Here is a 24,110-nt window from a genome sequence, read left to right on the forward strand (position 1 = left end):
CCCTGATACACTGGACAAAAGAAAAATGTTCTTTGTAGGGACAGAGCTGAATGCCCCTCTTGCCATCATAAAATGTAAACTTGGGTTTGGCTCTTCCTGCAAGAACAGGTGAGGAAAAGGGTAATCATTTGCAGAATATGTTTACAGTGAACTGAATCAAGGGTTATTCCAATATGAGAGTGGATGCAAGTAGAAGCAGATGTTATGATTGTATGGATTCATGATGAGCCAAGAAAAAATAACGTAAGCTTCTGGCGTATTACCAGTGCAATGCTTGGGCTTTTTGAAGTAGCGTTCAGTAAGCATACAATAGTAATATACATCAGTGTCAAACTACAGATAGATAGTCAGGCACTAAGGGAATATGGGAACTTACAGCTCTAAGGGTACGTCTACACTGCATGCTTATTTCGAAATAAGCTATTCTGGAAGATATACTCTGAAATAGCTTATTTCAAAATAGCACGTCTACACTGCAGAGAAGCCTCAAAATTAGTCTGAGGCAGGCTTCCCTAATGTAGATGTGCGGTCTCGATTTAGAGCCCCAGGACGCACTGGGGAGGAATAACTTAGAATGGCCCTGGTGAGGGGATATTTGAAAATAGCAGCAGTGGAGCGTCCACACATACCTTATTTCGAAATAGCTATTCCAGAATGGGTGTTATTCCTCATAGAATGAGGTTTACAGATTTTGGAATAAGCCATCCGTTATTTTGAAATTATTTTGAAATAACGCTAGTTATCTTAAAATAACGGTGCAGTGTAGATGCACCCTCAGTGAACATTACAACTCTCTCAAGTGAGTAGAGACCTAATTTATTCTCCTCAGATGGAATAGGTTGAACCTCTCTAGTCCAGCACCCTCAGGACCAGAGAGATGCCAAACCAGAGAATTTGCCGGCGTATGGGAAGTCAATATTGTCTAACAGCATTACTTGCACTTCCACTGTTTAGTGAGCTCTTAGAAGACATTTAGGAGTAAGTTATACCTAAATAACAGCACAGAACACTGAGAGCCAGGACTCATGACTTTAAAAATTTATGGGACCACAGGAAATTTAGCCATCCCCATGATAAGTGGACATCCAACTAATTAATATCACGGTGGACCGTGGATTTTTAACCTGTAGTTTAGTGTGGCATTTAGGCACCACTATCATTTGTCTTTATCGGGGAAAGAGAAACTAATGGATTGGTGCTCTTCTCAAAGTGTCCTATAATGGCTAAAGAGCATGATTACTATCCTCAGGGCAGATGGTTAAGAAGTAGGGCATCAACCCCATACTGGTTGTGAGTTCTGTACTTAGACTGCATCAACACATTATCAAGTATGAATTCCTCAGGCAGGATATTAACTCTAACGTGGAGTCATAGACAGGCCCCTTGGGGTACTCTGATCTATTTTGTCACCCAGGTAAGCTTACCTTTGTGATAGACAGTTGCTTATACCAACAGCGATATTGTGGGTACTCCCAGTTCCAAAGGAATAGTCAGTTGCACTTCGGTCAGTTACACTTTATATCACACACTGGTAGACAGTTCTATAATAAACTACTAAAGATTTATAAACTAGAAAAAAGAAATAAGTTATTTCAAGGTTAAAGCATGTAAACATGTGTTCAATAAATTCCAGTCTTATGTTTCAGAGGGTAATAGATGCTTCTAATAAGCACTGGAGATCCTTTGTGTATGCTAACTAATCCTTGTTCCTCGGTATCCAAGCAGGATAAAAGATACAGAATTTCCTTGTTAGGGATTTATATCTCCTTCCCCTTCCTCTTTGAGTTGCAAGTTTAGACATTGGGAGGAAGTCAGTTGCAAGTCTTCTCTTCCTGGTCAATGGAGGAGCAATCATAAAGTCTTTTTCTGAGGTTCCAAAAGGTCTTATTTTAGGGGTCAGGAGAAAACACCTCCTGTGGAAAGCAAGTATTTTACTCTTGGGGATGCTTTTCTCCTGACTGGTCATTTACAAGTTACACAGCTGCAGGAACATACACAACATGGGGCAAGCAGGGGTTACATAAGAAAATGAGAACGGCCATACTGGGGCAGATATACCTGGTCCATATAACCCAGTGTCCTGTCTACTGACAGTGGCCAATACCAGATCCCCCAAAGGGAGGGATCACAACAGGTAATCCTAACGTGATTTCTCCCCTGTCACCCACTTTCAGAGAAACACAGGCTAGGGATATCATTCCTACCCATCCTGGCTAACAGCCATTCATGGACCTAACCTCCATGAATCTATCTAGCTCTTTTTTGAACCCTGTTAAAGTTCTAGCTTTCACCGCATCCTCTGGCAAGGAGTTCCATGCGTTGACTGTGCGCTGAGTGAAGAAAAACTTCCTTTTGTTTGGTTTAAACCTGCTGCCTATTCATTTCATTTGGTGACCCCTAGTTTTTATATTGTGGGAATAAGAACATAACTTTTCCATATTCACTTTTTCCATAGCAGTCATGATTTTATAGACCTCTATCATATCGCCCCTTAGTCTTCTCTTTTCTAAGCTGAAAAGTCCAAGTATTTTTAATCTCTCTTCATATGGGATCTGTTCCAAACCCCTAATAATTTTTGTTGCCTTTTTCTGAACCTTTTCCAATGCCAATATATCCTATTTGAGATGAGGCGACTACATCTGTATGCAGTATTCAAGATGTGGGCGTACCATTGTTTTATATAGAGGCAATAAGATATTCTCTGTCATATTCTCTATTCCTTTTTAAATGACTCCTAACATTCTATTTGCTTTTTTGACTCCTGCTGCACACTGAGTGGATGTTTTCAGAGAACTACCCACAATGACTCCAATATCTTTCTCTTGAGTAGCTTTAGCCAAATTAGTCCCCATCATATTGTATGTATAGTTGGGATTATTTTTTCCAATGTGCACTACTTTATATTTATCAACATTTGCCATTTTGTTGCCCAAGCACTTAGTTTGGTGAGATTTTTTTGAAGCTCTTCACAGTCTGTTGTGGTCTTAACTATCTTGAGCAGTTTGGTATCATCTGCAAATTTTGCCACCTCACTTTTTACCCCCTTTCTCTAGATCATTTATAAATAAATTGAGTAGGATTGGTTCAAGGACAGACCCTTGGGGGACACCACTAATTACCTCTCTCCACTCGGAAAACTTACCATTTATTCCTACCCTTTGTTTCCTGTCTTTTAACCAGTTATCAGTCCACGAAAGGACCTTTCCACTTATCCCATGACAACTTACTTTACTTAAGAGCCTTTAGTGAGGGACCTTGTCAAAGGCTTTCTGGAAATCTAAGTATACTATATCCACTGGATCCCCCTTATCCACATGTTTGTTGACCCCCTCAAAAAACTCTAGCAGATTAGTAAGGCATGATTTTCTTTTACAGAAACCATGTTGACTTTCCCCCAACAAATTATATTCATCTATATGTCTGACAATTTCATTCTGTAATATAGTTTCAACTAATTTGCCAGGTACTGACGTTAGACTTCCAACTATGTATTTTTCTCTGTTTAGTTGAGATCTAAGGGCTATGGCATGAACTGGCACCTGGTCTGCTGGAGTCACAGGATTCACTCCAGTTTCTATTGGATTGTCTATCATATCACAAAACCTTCATTCTGATTGGCTTACCTTTTAGTTTGTGAATGACTTGTTTCTGATTGGGACAGATGTATCCTAAAATCCTTACTTACCCTTGCAATTTGTTTTCTGGTCCTGGCTGTAATTAGCAAAATAAGAGGAGCACCAAGATGGGGTGGGAAAGCAAGTTCACCCAAATATGATCAGACTGTGTCTGTTCAAGGAACTGATACATATTTCTTCTTACTCTAAACACTTCATCCATTTTTGAGTTGTAGTGCTGCATATGACCTGTAGAAAGTCCTTCACTATCTAAATAAAATTGCTCAGTTTTGTAACATGAGCAAAAGAGCTAGTCTTCCACCTGCTTTTAGTATTTATAAGGGGCCTTCCACTGTGGTGTCTGAGTAATGGGACTAATCCAAGAGATAGTGCTTTGAAGAAAAAGAGTGTGTTTTAGAAATTATTTTGGAAGTGTGGTAAGGAGCCTGCCTCATGTTTTTAAAAGCTGTTTAGATCATAAAATCATAGGATTGGAAGAGCCCCCAGGAGGTCTTTGAATCCAACCCCGTGCTAAAAACACGATCAATCCCAACTAAATCATCCCAGTCAGGGCTTTGTCAAGCCAGGATTTAAAAACATTTAGGAATGGAGATTCAACCACCTCCCTAGGTAACCCATTCCAGTGCTTCACCACCCTGCTAGTGAAATAGTTTTTCCTAATTTCCGTTTCTTGTTCTGTCATCTGTCACCACTGAGAGCAGCTTCTCTCCGTTCTCTTTGGAACCCTCCCCCAGGTAGTTGAAAACAGCTATCAAATGCCCCCTCCTTCCTCTCTTCTGTACACTAAATAAGCCCAACTCCCTCAGCCTCTCCTCATAAGTCATGTGCTCCAGCCCCCTAATAATTTTGTTGCTCTCCGCTGGACTCTCTTCAGTGTGCCCACATCTTTTCTGTAATAGGGGCTCCTAAATTGGATGCAATACTCCAGATGTGGCCTTACCAGTGCCGAATAAAGGGGAATAATTACTCCCCTAGATCTGCTGGCAAGGCTCCTATTAATGTCATTGCATTCAATGTGGCAATACCTAACTGATTTAGAATCCTGAGTCTCATTTTCAAAAGAGAATTGGGCTATTGATTAGTGAAGAATTTAGATTCCTAAGTGACTTAATCTCTTTTGAAATTGACATTTAGACTTCTACAGCAGTTAGGCATTACAATGCTGAGCACAGAAACATCTAAATAGTTATAAAACCCTAGACACTAGTGATTTATAGTATGACAAGCTGACAAATATAACGAGAAGCTTGCATTCTTGTGTATTATTACTAGAGTGGTTTATTGCAAGTGCTTTAGGCTAGGACCCTGATATAAATGCCAGCACGAATTCATCAAATAATTCATAGATAATTTCAAGGCTACAGAAAAAATGTCTGTAGATGTTATTGCTGACATATAAGCTAGGTGGACCACAGAGAGAACAGCTCATTCAGTTAAGCTGGGAGAACACTCCCTACATTTGAGAGTGCATTGCATTTGTAATTACAGTGAAAATAATTTGTACAAGTGAGAAGATTGTGAAAACTCAGCATAAGACAGATTTATTAAGTAGTTAAGTGAAAAGCTGACTGTGCTTATTATCCAGAAGAACAGAGGGAAAAAGCCTTCTCAGACTCTCATTTTCATTTACTAAGGTTTCTATAGAACAGCAGTGACATGCCTGTCTGTATTACAGGAGCAAGTCTTCATGATCGACTCCAAGTGTGAATCAGGGAAGGGACGCTGCTCTTTCAACCCTAATGTGAACACGGTATCTGTTATGATCAGTAAGTAAAATAATCACAGATCCCGGAGGCTTAACTCATTATTACTGTGCAGGGTGTGAAATGATGGGGTATTATAAACAAATGGAACACGAGGGGATAGGCCATGAAAAAGAAACCATTATGTTCATACTGCTTGTCAGGCATCTTTTGAAAGTCTTCATGGCGCTAAGCATGAACGTGTGAAGGAAATGCAGAAGGGATCAGCAATGAGGGAGGGAGGAACAGAGAGCAAAAGATTGTCCCCTTTTTATCTTTCACATTTTCCCAGGGTTAGCTTCAACTTTTAAATATGTTAACCATGTTTTAAATGCTTTGTGACCTCATTCATCATGGCCATTTCTTGTGTCTCATTTAATCACTTGTAAAATCACCATGTAGCTAGAAAAGCAAAGCCTGCTGGAAAATCTCTTGAGTTATTCTGCATTTCATGTATGCTGTCTGCTGCAGAGGCCACCAGCACTAGCTAGGCTCTTCCCTCTGTGCCTGGCTTTTCTACCCACTCCCACCTCCACTGTATCATTGACTATAAATTTAGCAGCTCGCTTCCATATGAAAGGGCAGAGAGTGCAACAGCTGGTTCCCTTGACATCTCACTGTGGGCTGTCTGGCTGAGAGTTCGCTGAGAGTGAAATCTTAGCACACACAGCCAGCACAATGCCAATGCCCCCACGTAAATCCCATCTAAGCTTCTGCTGAGACTGAAGTGGGGCTCAGGATGGGTGTAGCCCTTTGCAGAGGGGTGAATTTCACCTGGTAAGAGAACAGATTTCTCCCACATTCCAGCTGGAGAAATCAACATATCCCCACTTCAACATGCCCGATCTCCAGTGGTCTATGGGCTGGAAAATATGCCAGAGTAAAACGGGTGTAACACAATACAGGCCTCGTTCTGGGTTACACTAAGACCATTCTATATTCTGGTTGTAGTATAAGGATCCTTTATGTGGATAAAAATGTACAATATGGCCTTAATGCAGAGGAGAATCAGGCCCGATCACATTGATTTAGCAACGTTGTATCATCACCTGCACTGGCTTTGCATTGGTGAAAAACATCACAGCAGAAACAGGGCAAGGAGTAATCAGAGCCTCAGATCTCCCAGACTGAAGCATGATATGCTTTAGCCATAACTCTGGGTTAGTCAGTCCATAATGAACTCCTCACTAGCTTTCCACAGCAAGGAATGCAAAGAATTTACTTTGGAATGCCAGGACTTAGATGATTAATTTAAACGTTGCCTGAATTCATTAAGCATGCTCAAGTGATTGTGTCGTTTGCCTTCTGCCTATTCACAGCCTGCAGTACATTCTTACAATGATGCTAGGAGCCAGGCAGGAGCAGCAGCCACGTGGGGGCTCTTGAACGTGCAGTGGAGACATATGTAACCTGTGTAGATTAGATTTGCAGTGTGGTCAGCGACTACTGCATTCTGAATCTGTGTCTAATCCCTGATCTCTGAAGGCCCATCCTTGCTGCCCCATAGCTGTCACTCCAGGGGCGTGAATAACAGTGAGCACCAAAATACTATGATGTAACTCCCCTGTGCAGAGTCACGGTTAGGAAGTAAATGGTTCCTAGTCGGTATTAATGTAGGACTACATAAATGAGAACCAGGACTCTTTCAGATCATGCCTGCAGCATCCACATGGGGGAGTTACAGCACAGCACTGTGGTGCATACTGCTATTCACACCTCAGAACATGCTGTGTTTTTAGCCAATAGAAAGAGCAGGAATTGCACTGATTTCTCAATCTTACTTAGATTTAACAAAGAGAAGAATTCTGTTGACCTCTGTGTACAGTATGTTGAGTTTCACAGTAACCGCACACAAAGTTGTGAGGCCCTTATCCTTCGGTTTTCACTGTAGCACCATGTGGTGTCTTAGCCATTCCATTCCCATTGAAGTCAATGAGCGGTAATAGTGCCAGGCTTTCATTCCAGTGAAAGATCAGGACTTCAGGGACAGGTCCATTATACTCTCTTCAAATCTCTATAAAAAATAAGGAACTTGACAGAATTGTCCCAGTATCTTAACTGTAAAATGTAAAGTTCCAAGGCCACCTGGTATTGTAGTGAGCAGAGGTCTTGGCGGAAGGGGATTCCAGTCTGCATAGAAGAAGGGGAAAGGTCACTTCTCTAGTGCGATATTCCACCTCATTAAATTGGCTGCATTTCCATCTTACCTCATCAATGATCTATGTGCAGCATGTAAAGGAATTGGATTCCAGTCACTTAGGCTGCATCTAGACAGCACCCTTATCTCAGAATAAGCTATGCAATTTGCGCTATGCAAAATATTTCAAAATAGCTTATTTCAAAATTTTGCACTATATACACAGCTCCAAATTTTGAAATAACATGCTGTTTTGAGACATCCCTATAACCTCATGGAATAAGGGCTACAGGGATGATGGAATAGAGCACCTGTTAATTTGAAATCTATTTTAAAATAATGGGCGTGTTTAAAAGACACAGAGTAGGAAATAGCCCTGCTGTCCAGACATGCCCTTATAGACTAGTCCACTCATAAATGCCAGATACAGTTTTCATATTCTTAAATGAGTTACTGCCATCAAAGAACAAAGTTTCCTTTTTTGTCCTGAGTTTTATGAATGCCCATTAAAGTATTTTATTTCTAAGATACAGGATGTACAGTTAGACAAAGTCTTTTCTCTTTTGAACACAAGGGAATTTTCTTCATTTTAATAGAAGTTATTTTATCAACTTTAATCACCCAATCAAGTGGCTGAGCAGATAGAGATGTAAAAAATGTTTAAAAACATTAATTGTGTAATCGATTGAAATTCAGTCAGTTACACAGTTAAATGCTCTATGGGCTCTCTGCAGGTGCCTGCCCAGTGGGCTCCGAGAGGTGGCCAAGAGTTTAACAGGAAGGTTAACCAGTAAACTAATGCTAATCAGTTAAACATTTAAACCCTTACATCCCTATGAGCAGGCCCCAATATCTAGTCAATACCCAAAGCAGTATTTCTCCCTGAACTTTGAATTATTTGGGATACACAATGTACAGCGCTCACACTTTAAAAAGTTTATTTTAAAAAAGATTCAACTGGTTGGAGAAATACACTGCTAGGAGGGGAAGAGTAAAGAGATTGAGTAGCTAGGAAGCCAAAGACAGATCTGGGAATTGAACCCAGAGCTCTTTGGGCCTAGATAAGTGCGTTAATCACAAGATCTTGTTTCCTCCCTCTTCCTCAACTAAGGAATACTTCTGGAACTAATAAAGTATAATGACATAAACCTTTTATAGTGTGGTCCCTGTTTCTTGTCGATTTCTGGCATCGCCTTCCACCTATACAACATAGAACACAAGCTTGAAATATAACAGGAAATGTGAATGGTCCCACAGAGGAAAACACCACATGACAAACAAATTTGAAGGTCGGAGAAATACACCATTCTACAACAAATGCTTTAGAAGCAAAGCTATTAAAAATGCTTTAGAAGCAAAGCTATGAAAAATGTATCTTTGGGAGGGCAAGGCATGATTAACATCCATGCTCCCTTTCTTTCCGCAACCAATGCTCACAGGTATTTACAAGAGCAGACATACATCAATTCAGTAATTCCCTCAGTAACAAAGAGAAACAGTGTGAACTGGTTACCCAGCAAAGACAAACTGTTGTGTGGAATTTAAGCATTAAACCAAAAGGAAGTGGAGCTGACAGATGTCATTTGGTACCTGATTAGACTAGTAGGCTCTAGGAATGCTTAAGACATAACTAATAAAGCTGGTATGCAATAGGATTAAGAATTACATAGCCCCATTCCAGGCTTTTTATTTTTTCCAGGAATGAACATGAAAGTGCTGTGAGAACCGTAGCCACGATCCACTGCAGTCAGTCTAGTTAAGAACAGGAATAAGACACCAGATGGTTTTGGAAGTAATCATACTGATGTAGAAAGCTTCGTAATAAGTCTCTATTGATCTAGCAGCATTGTATACAGTTACATAAATCGTGGAATAAACCACATTGTTTAAATACCTCTCTACTCTACTCATTGTTAGCCCTGTGCAATGCATTCTCTTATACACTGAGTCCCAGCTAAGGGAAAGAGATGCAGGCAACACAGTGCTTGCATTACCAACTGTAGAGATCTGGTTCATGACCTGGCAAGCAATGAAGAAAAAAAAAACCCTCTAGAGTTTTCATCTCTCAGGCTACATCTACACTACAGGTTTTTGCGGCAAAAATTTGCTAATTTAGCCGCTACCGTTTTGTGCAAAAACTCTGTTTTGCGCAAGATCCTTATGCCAGAGAAGTATAAAGATCTTGCGCAAAATGTGTTTTTTGCACAAAAGAGAAGTAGCTACACTACTTATTTTTGCGCAAAAACCCCTTGCACAAAAAGAAACAGCAGAAAATATGCTAATGAGACTGTGAATTATGCTAATGAGTCCCTCATTAGCATATTTTCTGCCATAAAAATGTGTAGTATAGATGTAGCCTCAGAGGTCAATTGGTAGTTCTTAATATTGAACGAACAAGAAAAATTAAATCCTCAACTGCTTCAAAAATTATGACTCTTGCCAGCTTGACCACACATACTCATGGCCACACAGACATTTGGGTGAAAACATCAGTGAAAGGACTTAGCTGTTTAACGATTCATTCAGCCACCACTCCCAGCACAGGAGTTGAAGATTATTTTTGCTCTGCATTGTGTTGTACTCTGGGGTGTCTTACCATTAGCCAGTGGAAATGGCTTTGCTCACACACACACACACACACACACTTTCTCTCTCTGAATTTTCAGAATCCTGCACAGGAAATTGAGGTGCCTAATCCTATTAAAGTAAATGGGAGTTTCATGGCTAATTCCCGTCATGCCACATTGAAATGTACTTTGACTGTAGTGTGTAAGGTGGATATTGGTTACTTTCCAATTACACTGAGCCATGTTACAAGCATCCTCTTCCAGTTTCTGCAATACAGAACTGTGCTTGAGGCCGAAGTCCATCTTGAAAATGGTGCAACCCTATTGACTTCAATTGGAAGTACGCCAAGTTACACTCGCAAATACTGGCCTGGTAAAACACTGAATTTTATGCCTTGTATTGTTATTGCCTTGTCTGTGCATAGGTGTTTGGCAATGTAAGTTCAGTCCCTAAGTTGTAATTCAAATGAAAAGTTTACCACACATGAAACTAGCTGCTACATTTAATTATGGAGTTTCCAAAAGTCCTTAGAAATATCTTATGCTTCCTTCTCAGGCTAGACAATTGCTCCATGATTCAGAGGAGACTCCATTGCCACCCACCCAGTATTGTTTTATAGTGACTGCTATACAAATAAAGAACTGGCACTGTCTGAAGCAAAAATAGGTTACTAGAAATGGATTTTCCAAAAGCCAATATAGACACATTCAGATTTTTTTCCTGTTTCCTTTTCTACTTTCTTATAGATGAAGAGCTGTTTTCAGGAATGTACATAGATTTCATGGGTACTGATGCAGCTATTTTTCGCAGTTTAACCAAACGGAATGCAGTGAGAACTGACCAACACAATTCTAAGTGGCTGAGTGGTAAGACAATTCTTTGTTTAAGTTTTTGGTGTGTGACTAAGATAAAGGTTGTTGGGTTTTTTAAATGAGTTCTTTATCTCCCATTCTAAAATAAATCTACTAATGGAAACGGTGGGCCAGAAATAGAAATAAAAACATACCCCAGACAACGCACTCTGTAAATGATTAATAGGAATTCTATATGACACAGGAATTGCCATATTGGACGAGACCCCTGATTCATCAACTTCAGTATGCTGTCCTTGAAGTGGCCCATATTACCTGCTTTAGAGGGAAGGATGTGTAATAGACAGGTGTAGGCTAATTTGCCTCCTGGGGAAGTTTTTTTTAACCCCCAATAATTTGAGATTGTTTTATATTGGAAAAGTGATTATAATAATGTGATTGTTACAGACTGGCACAGTGAGGAAAAGTCATCTCTGGGCAATGCTGAGGTGCAAGGAGTTAAAACCCTGGCTTTGTTGAAATCAGTGGAACAACTCCCAAAACATCTGTGAGGCCAGGACCTCACACAAGGCCTATGTACTCTGCATTATTTTATTCTTAAAACAGCTATACTCCATGACCATGTTTCATTTTCAGAACATGAATAGTCCCATTGATTTTGCTAGGTTAAAGTTAACTCTATCTGTTTTCTGAAATTAGTCGAAACAATGAGGAGCTCTGTGGCACCTTAGAAACTAAGGCATGGCTACACTGGGGAGTTATTTCAGAATAACTCCCCTTATTTCGAAATAATGGCTTGTTATTTTGAAAGAATAACTCCTGATTGTGAAGAGGAATGAGCTTATTTTGAAATAGTTATTTCGGGAGTTATTATTTTAAAATAATTTATTTTGAAATAACCTTGTAGTGTAGATATAGCCTAAGGGCATGTCTGCAGTAGGAAATTATTTCAAAATAATAACTCCTGAAATAGCTATTTTAAAATAAGCTTATTTCCCAAGGAAAGAAGGAATTATTATTTCAAAATAATCAGCCTCTATTTCAGAATAACAGGCTTGGTAGTGTGGACGCTCACTTGTTATGTCAAAATAAGGGGAGTTATTTTGAAATAACTACCTATTGTAGACCAGGGTTAAGGTGCTACAGGATTCCTTGTTGATTTTGCAGATACAGATTAACATGGCTACCTCTCTGAGACTAAAATTTGTCACTAGATATCTTTATTCTCTTAAGCTTGCCTATTCTCTTTTAGGGATCTTAAAAAAATAGACTGCACAGAAAAGAGTTCATTTTAAAAAATACAGTTGCTTGAAAAATCACACACAATGCGTTTCTATATTGCTCCTCTCTAGCAACATGAAATTTGACATATCCATTAATAATGGACTGAAGAGGATAGAAAATATCCAAAATGAAAATGTGACTTTTCCATCAGAGATCACACCAAAAAATCAATAGCGGTTTGTACTGGATATCAACCGTTCAAGTGGAGAAAAAAATGTCATTTGATGTCTCAAATGCTGTTCAATAGCTTGTAGCCAAGAAAATTTCCAGAGGATACTTCTCCTTCAATGTTTTCTATCTCTGTAGTAAACTAGCACTGCTATTTCTGCATCAGACATACTTTTTTGAAAACTAGGACAAATTTGTTCTAGAATCAACTTGATTCTAGAGAAACCATCCCAGATCCCTGTCCTGAAAACCCTGTCACTAGTGCTTAACCCAACTAGGGCCCAGCCCTAACACAGTGGGCAGCAGCAGATGCATTCTGTGTAGGTACCTGGAGATGTCAGTAGTTGTCAAGAGTTCCTTATATTGACACATTGTTTGGTCTTTATCTCTCTCTTTTCAGACCCTATTTTTGTAGATGCTCATCTCATCCCTGACGGCACAGACCCTAATGATGCTAAAGTGTACTTCTTCTTCAAAGAAAGGCTCATAGACAACAGTGGAAGCACCAAACAGATTCATTCAATGATTGCTAGAATATGCCCAGTAAGAATAATTTTTGTTCAATTTTCAGGGGCTGATTTACTGGCTTGATTGAATAATCAAAATAAATCCATTGCATTAAAATGTTTTAAAAGCCCTTAATTCCAATTACAAGCAAATTTCCTGTTCCGGCTTCCATCTCCATAATTAAGAAGAAAGGCTGTTGAGTACCTTGTTAGAGATATCTGGAATATATCTGTAATTTTAGTAGGAATATTAGCAGTTGATTAATCTGTGCATCTCAGTGTCTGGAACAGTATAGTTAATAACATTAACTTCCTGAGCTTGCTTTATTTTACATAATTCAGATGTGAGATTTACTGAATCATGGATGTACCAAATCTCCCACAAGAATTCCAGTGTAAAGGCATTTGAAAGCATGGTTTTTATTCTTAAAACAATTACACTTATGCACATGTTTAATTTTAAGAATAGTTCAATTCATTTCAGCTGGATAAAGTTAAGCATATGCATGTCCGTGCAGAAACAGGACCTTATAACTAAATTACCTTTATTTCTCTTTTTTCTGTAACCAGAGTTAATTTTGCATGCACTGTGAGTGAAGCAACTACCTTTTATTCTGAGGACATAGACTCATGTAAATGTAAAAGGGTATAAGGCTCTGTTTCTGATAAGCCCTTGATTCCTTACCTAGGAATAAAACTGGAGATCAAGTTGAAGCTACTGCCCCCAGTTACAATGTGCTTTGTATTCAGTATGGTTGTGATGTGGCTCTGCAGGGGAATGGGTGTGTGCTTTGGTTTTCGTTCGGTTCCTGCTCTGGCAGTACATTATGACATATGACCTAGTCTCATAATATTGTTTTTTGTTTTTTTGGGTAGCTGCCCAATGGCCTCTGGGTATTTTTCAAAAAGACATTAAACGTTGTTAGGATGTTATTGTTGTTGTTGTTATTATAATGAAGTCCAGATTGCTTCCAAAACGACTTGGGCCTCATTGTGCTTACATTGAAGTCAATGGCAAATTCCTATAGATTCTAAAGGGAACAAAGAGCTGATCCTTCATGTTGATAGTGATCTACTGTAACAGCCTCCATAAGGAGTAAACATTGCTACAAGGTATCAGCCTGACTTGCAATGAGCTCTGCTAACTTTCAGTCAGTTAAGGAGACCTGTTCTAACAGCATTTGTGGCAGCACAGAAGTTAATAGTCAAGCCTCTTGAGCCTGTTGGTCCAGCTGCTAATAAAGTTTCACCGACTGCTGAAAAGTCTTAGTTCCAGTTTAAAATGAGAGAGGTCACCTTCCCCTCTTCCTAGCAGGACAGAACTCCTTTTTCATGTGCCCATTAAAGGCAGAATTAAACTGGTAAAAAAAATTAACATCATTTTGATAACGAGTTTTTACAAAACATAGTCCCATTTTTGCCATGCTTTATATAAAACAAAATTAGTTATTTAGGTCTTAGGAATGGAGCCTTCCCTGTCACTTGTGCTCAGATAACAAATACTTGACAACTATATTAATGACATTTTTGTCCAGCTCTGGCATCGTTATGTTTTACCAGTTATTTTATCTTACATGCATCGTATCTTATTTCATCAATGAATCTATTAAAGCAGCACTTTCCTCTTAGTTCTGTTAATTAAAATAGTTCATCTTCACAGACCCTGTCAATGAGAAATGACTGGAGAACTGGAAACTAAGGGGTGAATTTTGCTGTAAACAATTGTTCTGATTCCACCTCAAATTTTCCTAAAATAATTCACTGTGATCCATACTCTATATGCCAAACACATTTTAAACTGATTTTTATTAAAATAAATATTAAAGGCCTGATTTTCAAAGGCCACACATTTAAAAGTATATATGTTCTTGTGCACCCACTTTAGACTTGCTAACAGCAGAGTTGACAGCCAGGCTGGGCCCGTGGGCACAATGGTAGGGCCCGGCTCCATGCTTCTAGGGAGGGCGGGGCCTTGGGTGGAAAGGACGGTGCCAGGGCAGCTAGCCCTCAGTGCACCTGGAGTGCACCACAACAACCCCCTCCCTCGCCAGCTCCTAGAGCTGCCCAGAATGTGCACCATGTATTCTGTCAGTGCCATAAAGGGCCTGGACACTACTATTGCCACAGTAGCAGCGGTGGCAACCAGAAGCCTGAGATCATTTAGAATTGCTGCACCTAGGGGCAGTTGCCTCCTCTGCTGCCCTTCCATCAGGGGGCCTGCTTACAGATACCAATTGTGCTCAACAGTAATATAAACGTACAGAAATGAAGGCATTTGGACTGTTGGAAACAAGATTAATAGTAGCATAAATGTTATTTGCTAGTGTTTTATGATGCATAAGTTCTAAATAGAGTCACTAACAATCTGATTTAAATAAATAGTTCGCATGATTCATCATGGCGAGAGCTCAGTTAAATATGTGTTTTCATACATTATTGGTTATTGTGCCTGTGCTTCTTGTAATCACAGCTAACATTAAACACATGTTGTTTACTGTCTGGCTGGGTGACAAATAGGAGTGTCCAGCTGATTGTTGTACTTCCTCAGAAAAGTTGTAAAATCTGTTCTATCTATTATATCCACTGGAGGACACAGAGAAGAATCTGAATGACTATGATTGGAATATTAGATGATGAGCTTTCGTGGGCCAGACCCACTTCCTCACATCTGAGGAAGTGGGTCTGGCCCACAAAAGCTCATCATCTAATAAACCATCTTGTTAGTCTTTAAAGTGCTACATAGTCCTGTATTTTGTTTCAGCTACCCTAGACTAACACGGCTACATTTCTATCACTATTCTATGATTGGAATGGCATTCAGGGCTGTGTAGAAAAGATTTCATAGATAAACATAGGTAATATAGGAATTACTATTATGGATAAGACCCAGAGGCCAGCTAGTCCTGTGTCTCATTTCTGATGGGACTCAATTCCAGATGCTTCAGAGGATGGTGCATAAAACTTTGCCTTAGGCAGATATGAGATAATCTGCCCTCCACATGAGGTCTTCTATCATCACTAATAGTTAGTGCTTGTTCTAAATCCTGAAGTCTGAGATCTAACAAGCTTAAAAAACTAACACTGTTGTTGTCTGGTCTCTCTCTGAAGCCATTTTATAGAGTGGAACTTTAATTATCTTTCATTACTAAAGATAGTCCTCAATTTCAGCATTTATAACTGTGTCTGTGTTTGGGGGTGTTTGAGACGGGTTTGCTTCATGCCTATCTCTGATTCTTTTCTTTAATATTAGCAAGGTATTTGCCAGATGATGGATCATCATAACATGAAAAATGATTGCAGGGATTAAGTAAGATTTTAATTTTGCTTTGTTATACTTTTTTCAAATTCATTTTGCTTTTCAGAATGATACTGGCGGACAGCGTAGTCTTGTAAACAAGTGGACGACATTCTTGAAAGCAAGACTCGTGTGCTCAGTAATGGATGAGGATGGAACAGAAACGTACTTTGATGAATTAGGTATAACAGTATAGTCTTTACAAGTATTCAAGTCATGTTACCTCTCTGTGTGTATTTGAAAATATTAACTTCAAATAAGAAAAGATATGCTTGTGATTAAGCTACAGATGTTGGAAGTTAAGGTCATCTGAATATGTTTCCCAGGTCTACCCTGTGTCACCTTGGAAAAGTCACTACGAGTGAAACCTTGACCCCATTAAATCCATGCCAAGAATGTTATTGATTTTAATAGCACTAGGATTCTATTTTAAATTTCTCTGAATGATCATCCTCATCTCTGAAGCAGGAATAATAATGTTTGAAATGGACTATAGTATTAGGAGGCTCACTTAACGTTTGTAAAACACATGCATGGCTACATCTAGACTGCAAGCCTCTTTCGAAAAAGAACATCTAGACTACAACCAGTACTTTCAAAAAAGCGAGCCGCTTTTTCAAAAGAGAGCAGCGAGGCAGTCTGGATGCTCTCTTTCAAAAAAGCACAGTTTGAAAGAGCACTTTTGAAATAAGGCGTTATTCCTCATAAAATGAGGTTTTTCATGATTGAAAAAACTGCCACATTCTTTCAATTTACTTTTGAAAGAAAGAGGCAGCAGTCTAGAGACAGAGGAAGATTTTTTTTGAAAAAAGGCCGCTTTTTTCAAAAAAACCCTATAGTCTAGACACACCCAGGGAGAGCGTCTGATTAAAAGAGAGGTGTAAATGCAGAGTATAATTGTTGCTGTTCCTATTTATGTTCATGATTAATCTTTGCTTTTAGTTTTTAAACTATTTTAAACTGTATTGTATATCAGTTTTGATGCATCACTACTGCCTTTTTGATGACAAGACAGGTTACTTTGGGTCACTTGGTAGAAGTCTCTTTGGAAGCAGAAATGATTGTTGATGATGAGGAGAACACTAAATACTAGTACTACTAAGAATAATATCTTAGAATCTATGAATGCTTTTATATCTGCAAAGTTTTTTACAAATATTAACTAATTCACCCTCAGAACAATTGTGTGATGTTTTGTTTGTTTAAGGTTTTGTTAGGGTCTCCAAAATAAATATGATTATTAACATCCTGATCACGTATCTAATGATGTGTGTTTGTAGACATCTACGTCTAGACTGGCCCCTATTCCTACTTTCAGGTAGGAATAAGAGATCCTCCGGAAAAGGGCTTTATTCCGGAGGATCGCGCCAGTCTAGACACTTTTTCCGGCTTTTCCCCAAGCCGGAAAAAAAGCGGCGGACATGTTTATTTAAATCCCATGGGGGATATTTAAATCCCCCGCGGATTTCCCTATTCCAAAGTTGGAAATTAGCATGGCTATTTCAGAATAGGGGCCAGTCTAGACGTAGCCCTGGTGTCTGATGGGATACATCTAGACTACACGCTTCTTTCGAAAGAAGCTTTTTCAAAAGTTTTCAAAAAAGCTTCTTTCAAAAGAGATTGTTTAGACAGCCACAACTTTTTTCGAAAAAGCGATCTGCTTTTTCGAAAGAGAACACCCAGGCAATCTGGATGCTCTCTTTCAAAAAAGCCCTGTTTGCGGTCAAGAATGCCTTTTTCAAAAGAGCTCTTTTGAAAAAAAGCATTCTTCATAAAATGATGTTTACCGCTGTCAAAAAGACCGCCGCCTTTTGATTTAATTTTGAAAGAACACGGCAGCAGTCTAGACGCAGGTGAATTTTTTTTTTAAAAGGCCACTTTTTTTTGAAGAAACCCTGTAGTCTAGACATAGCCTGATTATCTAAGATGTTGTCACAGATCTGAACTCCATTTGTTGGACAGATAACCTCAGCTTTGCCTCATCTGGGGAAAGTGAGCTTATCTGTGTACCACTGAGTAAATACAAATGAAAACCTTGATCAGTTGCCCCTAGTCCTCTTTAAATCAATGAATAAACAGCAGAATCTTTTGCTTTCAGAAGCTAAGGATGGTGTCAAGGCTGTTCCCCACTCTGGCACTCCAAGTGCAGAAGGTGGGGGCCCAGAAGAGACCTTAAATACCTTGTCTCTGTAGACTTTTGCTTAAAAAGCTCCCCAAAGTCACAGATTCCCTGGCCTTGGGAGGTAGCTGTCACCAACAAATGAACCTGAACCCAGGAAGAAAGCACTTGGACTTCTTACAGGGGGGAACCCTCAAGCTCTTTTACCAGAAGAGAGCTGGAAATAAAGAAAGAAAAACAAACTGCAGTCTCTGATAGTTGACCTCTCAGTCTTAGGCATGCATACACAGACCTCCTGTTACCTTCCAAGACTCAAGAATCAAATCATTGCCTTAAAAAGAGATTTTTATTAACAAAACAAAAAGATATGCTTGATAAAGCATATTTGATTTCTGAGGGTACATCTACACTACACCATTTTTCTGTAATAACGTCCATTATTCCGGAAAAACAATACTAGCATCCACATTGCAATTGCATTATTTTGACAGAAAGTTGAAATAACGGACAGCTCTTTCTGACAGCAATAAACCTCATCCCATGAGGAAGAAGCCCTTTTTCTAAAAAGATTTTTCGGAAAAGGGTGCATGTAGATGCTCCACTGCTGCTATGTTGAATAGCTCCTCACCAGGGCCACTCTAAAATTATTCCTCCCCAGTGACTCCTGTAAATCGAGATAGTGTGTCCACATTAGGGGAGCCTGCCTCAGACTAATTTTGAGGCTTCCCTGTATTATGAATGCTTTATTTTTAAAAAAGCTTTTCCAGAAGATATCTTCCAGAAAAGCTTATTCTGAAAGAAGCTTGCAGTGTAGATGTACCCTAAGTGTTACAGAACAATTGAGAAAAGGACAGATTAAAATACAGAGAAAATAGTATCTCTGGGCTACAGCTTGTAATACAGTGTTTGGAAGGGGGCAAGTGGACTTAGAACACAGACATTTAACCATACAACTAAAACAAAGAATATAACCTGATTGCAGCTTAATGGACATTTTTCTTGCTACTTACTATCTGTGCTCCAAGGTCCGGTCCATTTCCATGCCCAGTATTCCTTGTAGGCATGGTAGTTCTTCCTGGTTCAATTCATCTTGTCTCTCCAGCTCCTAGCTCCTAAAACTCCCACAAAATAAACAGCAGGCTGGTATATCTTTCCATTTAAATTTCAACATTCTTTCCCACTAGCTCCCTTGGCTTCCTACCAACACCCCCTAGTTTAACCCGTTAGTCACCAAATGCTGGCCAGCACGCCTCCTCTTGATCATAGATAGAAATGCTATTTCAGATAAGATCTGTTGTTAGCTAATGAACCACATACTAGATCTCATTCTGACTAATTCATGTTGCTTCCACACTCATGTAACTACACTGACCTGAGTGGCATTGCTCTTGATTTTCACCACTGTAAGTGGGATCCAGAATCTGTGGATTGTTACAGATATTTCAGTGCAACTGTTTTGATTGAGAGTCTCTCACAGAAGGTAGAGGGAGTTGGATCAAATCCTAATTTGGTGTTCCATGTGAGTCAGATTATCAGAAGCTGGTTCTGGATCACTATACTTTAATCCTATGACAAAACACTGCATGGCATGTATTGTTGGTCTCAGTCATTGAAAGAAAGCAATAGAGTCTAGACCAAACTCAGAATTTAAGGGATACTTTGAGAGTCACCTTTCAAAAGTGCTCTACTTTCAACAGCTCCAGGACCCTGATTCATTGATCCATCCCTATTCACCAAAGCACTTATGTTTAGCTTTGAGAATTAAGGCTTTGGGGATCATATTGAACTAGCAACTGACCATGAGCTCCCAGGATAATGCTGTGGCAAAAAGGGATAATGTTATCCTCAATTTATCAAAAAGGAAATTGAGAGATGACTTTGCTGCAGTGTTTTAGTATTTTCATGGGAAGAAACTACAAAGGACTAAAGGATTAATTTTTTTAGCAATGAGAGGGTACGTCTACACTTGCTCCCTAGTTTGAACTAGGGATGCAAATGTAGGTGACCGAAATTGCTAATGAAGCAGGGATTTAAATATCCCACTCTTCATTAGCATGATCTCACTGGCGCATTGCTCCGCTCAACAGCTGTTTTGAAAGTGAAAGTGCGTGCTGGGACACATTAGTTCGAACCAAGCCCCTTGGTTCGAACTGACATTACTTCTCAAGGAGTTTGGTTTGAACTAACGCATCCCGGCATGCACTTTCACTTTTGAAACAGCTGTTGAGTCGGCAAGATCATGCTAATGAAGTGCGGGATATTTAAATCCCTGCTTCATTAGCAATTTCGGTCGCCTACATATGTATCCCTAGTTCGAAGTAGGTAGCAAGTATAGACGTACCCAAAGGGATTAACTATTAGAAGAAATCCAAAGGAAAGTGGTAAATCCTCCTGGCCTTAAATTATATGAACCTTTGAAAGCACTGTAACCTCAATTCCAGGAGAATTGAAATATCTGCCTAAGTTCAATTACACAATTAAATGGTTTCATGAGCTGAGGTTCTGTTGAGGAGAATTGGAGAGGATGGGTGGTGAGTACATTTTAAAAATTGGATCCTTTTATTCATGTGTCTAAATAGAGGCAGTTGTATATTGAGTTCATTTGAAAATCTGGCCTTGAATGTGTAAATACTAGTTTAACGACAATCAACCTTAATTATGACAGCCTGCCCCTGCTTTCATTGAATCAGAAATAAAATTCCCATGGAGGTCAATGTGAGTGGGATGGGGCCCAAAGTTTTGAGGTTTGAAAGTCAAGGTAGAGCAACTACTCAACAGCTGTGTTCTTTCTTTCTCACAGAGGATGTATTTCTCCTAGAAACAGATAACCCTAGAACAACACTGGTGTATGGAATTTTTACAACATCAAGGTAATTTTGCAGATTTGTAGAGCTCTGTAATCTCCCTCGGTTCAAATTCCATATAATCACAAAAAGAGGTATTTTGTCTCAAGGTAATTGGGACTGAATGCATTACTGGCATATCCTGCACCTATCATCACCACCTATAAGAGGTCCTTTCAGTCCTTCTTGTACTCATAAATTAGAAACACAATTAACCATGCTGGAGCTGTACTCATTGTGCCAAATTGATCCCTGGTGTTGGTTCAAGAAAATTATACCTAGGATAAATTTCCCCTCTGCTCCCAACCTTTTAAAAAGAAACTGTTTCCTGTTGTTGACATATATTTACACTTTTTATTAGGTAGCAGGGAAGAACAAGGACCTAGTGTTTGACTTCACCATGTCCAATGAGAATTCTCAGCATCTCATCTGGTGTCTTTAGCACCTGAACAATCAAGCCCAGAATTCCTATTTAAATTCATGCTAATAGTTCCCAATAAGGCATTAGCTCCCAAAAGACACCCTTATGTTCTGTTTGATCAAGTCCTTCCTTAATCACAACCTGTGTCTTCAGTCTTCTCTTGATCACTGGTAAACATGGGCACTCCTCACCTCATTGGAGATAAGGGCCCACCTTACTTTAAGAAAAGAATGGATAATTATTTGAGGAAAGTCGGGTTTTCATGTTATGTTTGCTGGCCTGTGAGCTGTCATTCTGAGAAACAACAGAGATTAACTTTGTTTGAATCCTGATGTTCTGGGTTTTTTTGCTCTTGGCTCTTGTCCAGTTATCTGAACAATGAAATGCTATTGCCTGTCTATCAATATATTTTTAATACATACAACGCTCAAGTATCTTGGGCCTTATATTTCAGTCCATTACCTTGACCTGGCTAAAACAAAATCAGTTAGAAGTCTTTTTTGTTGTTGTTTTGTTAAAAAAATAGAACTTTGTTGAAACTGACTTTTTGGTAATTTTTTTATGGAACATTTTTAAATAAAATGAAAAAATAATTTCAGTTGAACATTTTTACATGAGAAAAAGTCATTTCCTGATCATATCAATCACCATCATAAATTACATGTCCAGGTCTCAAGCTTACATAATACCCAGGCCTGGATAATGTTATAATATTTTGTTGAGGGAAAAACAACCTGTATCACAGTAGTGGGCAACCTGCAACCCATGGGCTGCATGAGACTGTCTGGAACTCTGCCTGCAGCCCATGGACCACCTGGCTGCTCCCCTCCCCCACTCATCTCTCACACACTGGGGCACTGGAGCTCTGCACTTTCTACACCTCCTTCCTCCCTGCCAGGACTTTCAAAGCAGCCATGAATCACCTTATTTGCACTCTGTCCCAGCTTCTTCCCCTCTCTCCCTCAGAGACCTGGAACACTACAAATCAGCTGTTTGTGGTGCTCCATCTCCGGGAGGTAGAGGGAGGAAAGAGGACAAAGAGTGAATCAGGCAATTTTCATGCTCTGAAAATGCTGTGAGGGAGGCTGAGGAGCAGGTAAGTGTGGGGCTCCAGTACCCCAGTGCACAAGAGGCATGGGAGAGAAGGTAGGCAGATGGCGGGGCCCACAGGTAGACCCCCAGTGGGCTGCAGAAGCCTGCAGAACACTGAAATAAAGGAGGATAGTGGCCCACCGACTATTCATGGTTGCTATCCCTGCTATATAGCTTGTAAATCAATGGTTCCCAGCCTTTTTTATACCACAGCCCAGCCAACCCATTCACAAACTTTTGACAGACTGATAACATTTTATTTGCATATTTGCATGTTCATTATGCAAATAATGAATATGTAAATTTGAAAATAAATGTTGCTTGTCTGCCAAAATATGTACCTCAGCCCCGCCCCCTGATCTGTCCCTTAGCTCTGGCAGCCTCAGTGGCCTGGCAGCCACAGGTTTGTGGCCCAGCACCAGTCCATGGACTAGCAGTTGGGAACTGCTGTTGTAAATAGTGGAGGCTATCTATACTGTATGACTCTTATACCACAAGAAAAGAAAATGCTGAGGCAAGGTTTAGTGATAAAACCACACTTATGATTATGTTATGGATCCAACATATCTGAGTTGGAAACTATTCTATCTAATTCTCATGGTATTTCTGCAGTGGAAATTGAGTTTGAGTTAAGACAGCATATAAACTATACTGAATACTTGGTCTATTCCAGGCTTTCGAGACATTTTCTCACTTTATACAAGGTTTTACTCTCGTCTAGGTTTCTGTTCCCACAAACCACAAGACTTCTGGTTTTTTAATTCTATATTGTACATGTTATGTAATTAAATCTAGCAGTCATAATGAGTTTCATCTTGTTGCACTGCTTGTATCTTTTTCACCTCTGCATACTTCATCTGAGAACAGTAATTGGAGAAACAGACTACGAGATAAAAATAATTGTTAATTTTATCTAAACTATATCAGTCTTGGCTGTGACTGAAGTGAATTATTTTTAGAGCAGGAACTATTATAAAATTAATAAAGATGCACTGCAGTAATCAAGTGCACCCTTTAAACCTTATCTTATATCTTCCATGAATACCTGGGAACATTTCATAAAACAATTGAAAAGAGGGTTCAGAAAACACATGTGGATATAATACATCTGAGGGCTTTCTCAAGGTAATACATGTGTGAAATAGTGCAATGATGATTGCTGAGTAATGTTCTTTAGCAGTTACCACATGTATAGACATTTGTTTTTTCTACAACTTACAACTGCAGGATAAATATTTTTAACATTTTCCGTATTCTTTGCTAGATTTTACCTGTTCAGTGTACAATAAACTTCAATTTGGATTTTTCTTATTTCCCACTTACTATTGAGCAAATCTGGAATGTCTGGATGCTTGTCTCTGAATACACTTTCAAAGCATGCTGTTTTCTCTCTCCCAAAAATACACTCACAGTGGAGATAGAAGGAGACTGTTAATATAACAGCCAATATCCTAGCTTCTTACTGAAAATCATGTCCTTCACACGGGC

General features: G+C 39.3%; 1 protein-coding gene across 2 annotated transcripts in view; it reads left to right on the forward strand.

Moving 5' to 3' along the window:
• The window catches only part of SEMA3C (semaphorin 3C), a 185,386-nt gene that overhangs the window by 117,943 nt on the left and 43,333 nt on the right, over positions 1–24,110 (forward strand). For both annotated transcript variants that reach the window (XM_025181687.2, XM_075926424.1), the window contains exons 6-10: positions 5,311–5,401; positions 10,829–10,948; positions 12,747–12,889; positions 16,215–16,329; positions 21,067–21,136. In XM_025181687.2, coding sequence (XP_025037472.2) covers positions 5,311–5,401; positions 10,829–10,948; positions 12,747–12,889; positions 16,215–16,329; positions 21,067–21,136 — 539 coding nt within the window. The remainder of the gene's footprint in view (positions 1–5,310; positions 5,402–10,828; positions 10,949–12,746; positions 12,890–16,214; positions 16,330–21,066; positions 21,137–24,110) is intronic.

Source organism: Pelodiscus sinensis, chromosome 1 (genome assembly GCF_049634645.1).
Source record: "Pelodiscus sinensis isolate JC-2024 chromosome 1, ASM4963464v1, whole genome shotgun sequence".
NCBI classification, from domain to species: Eukaryota; Metazoa; Chordata; order Testudines; family Trionychidae; genus Pelodiscus; species Pelodiscus sinensis.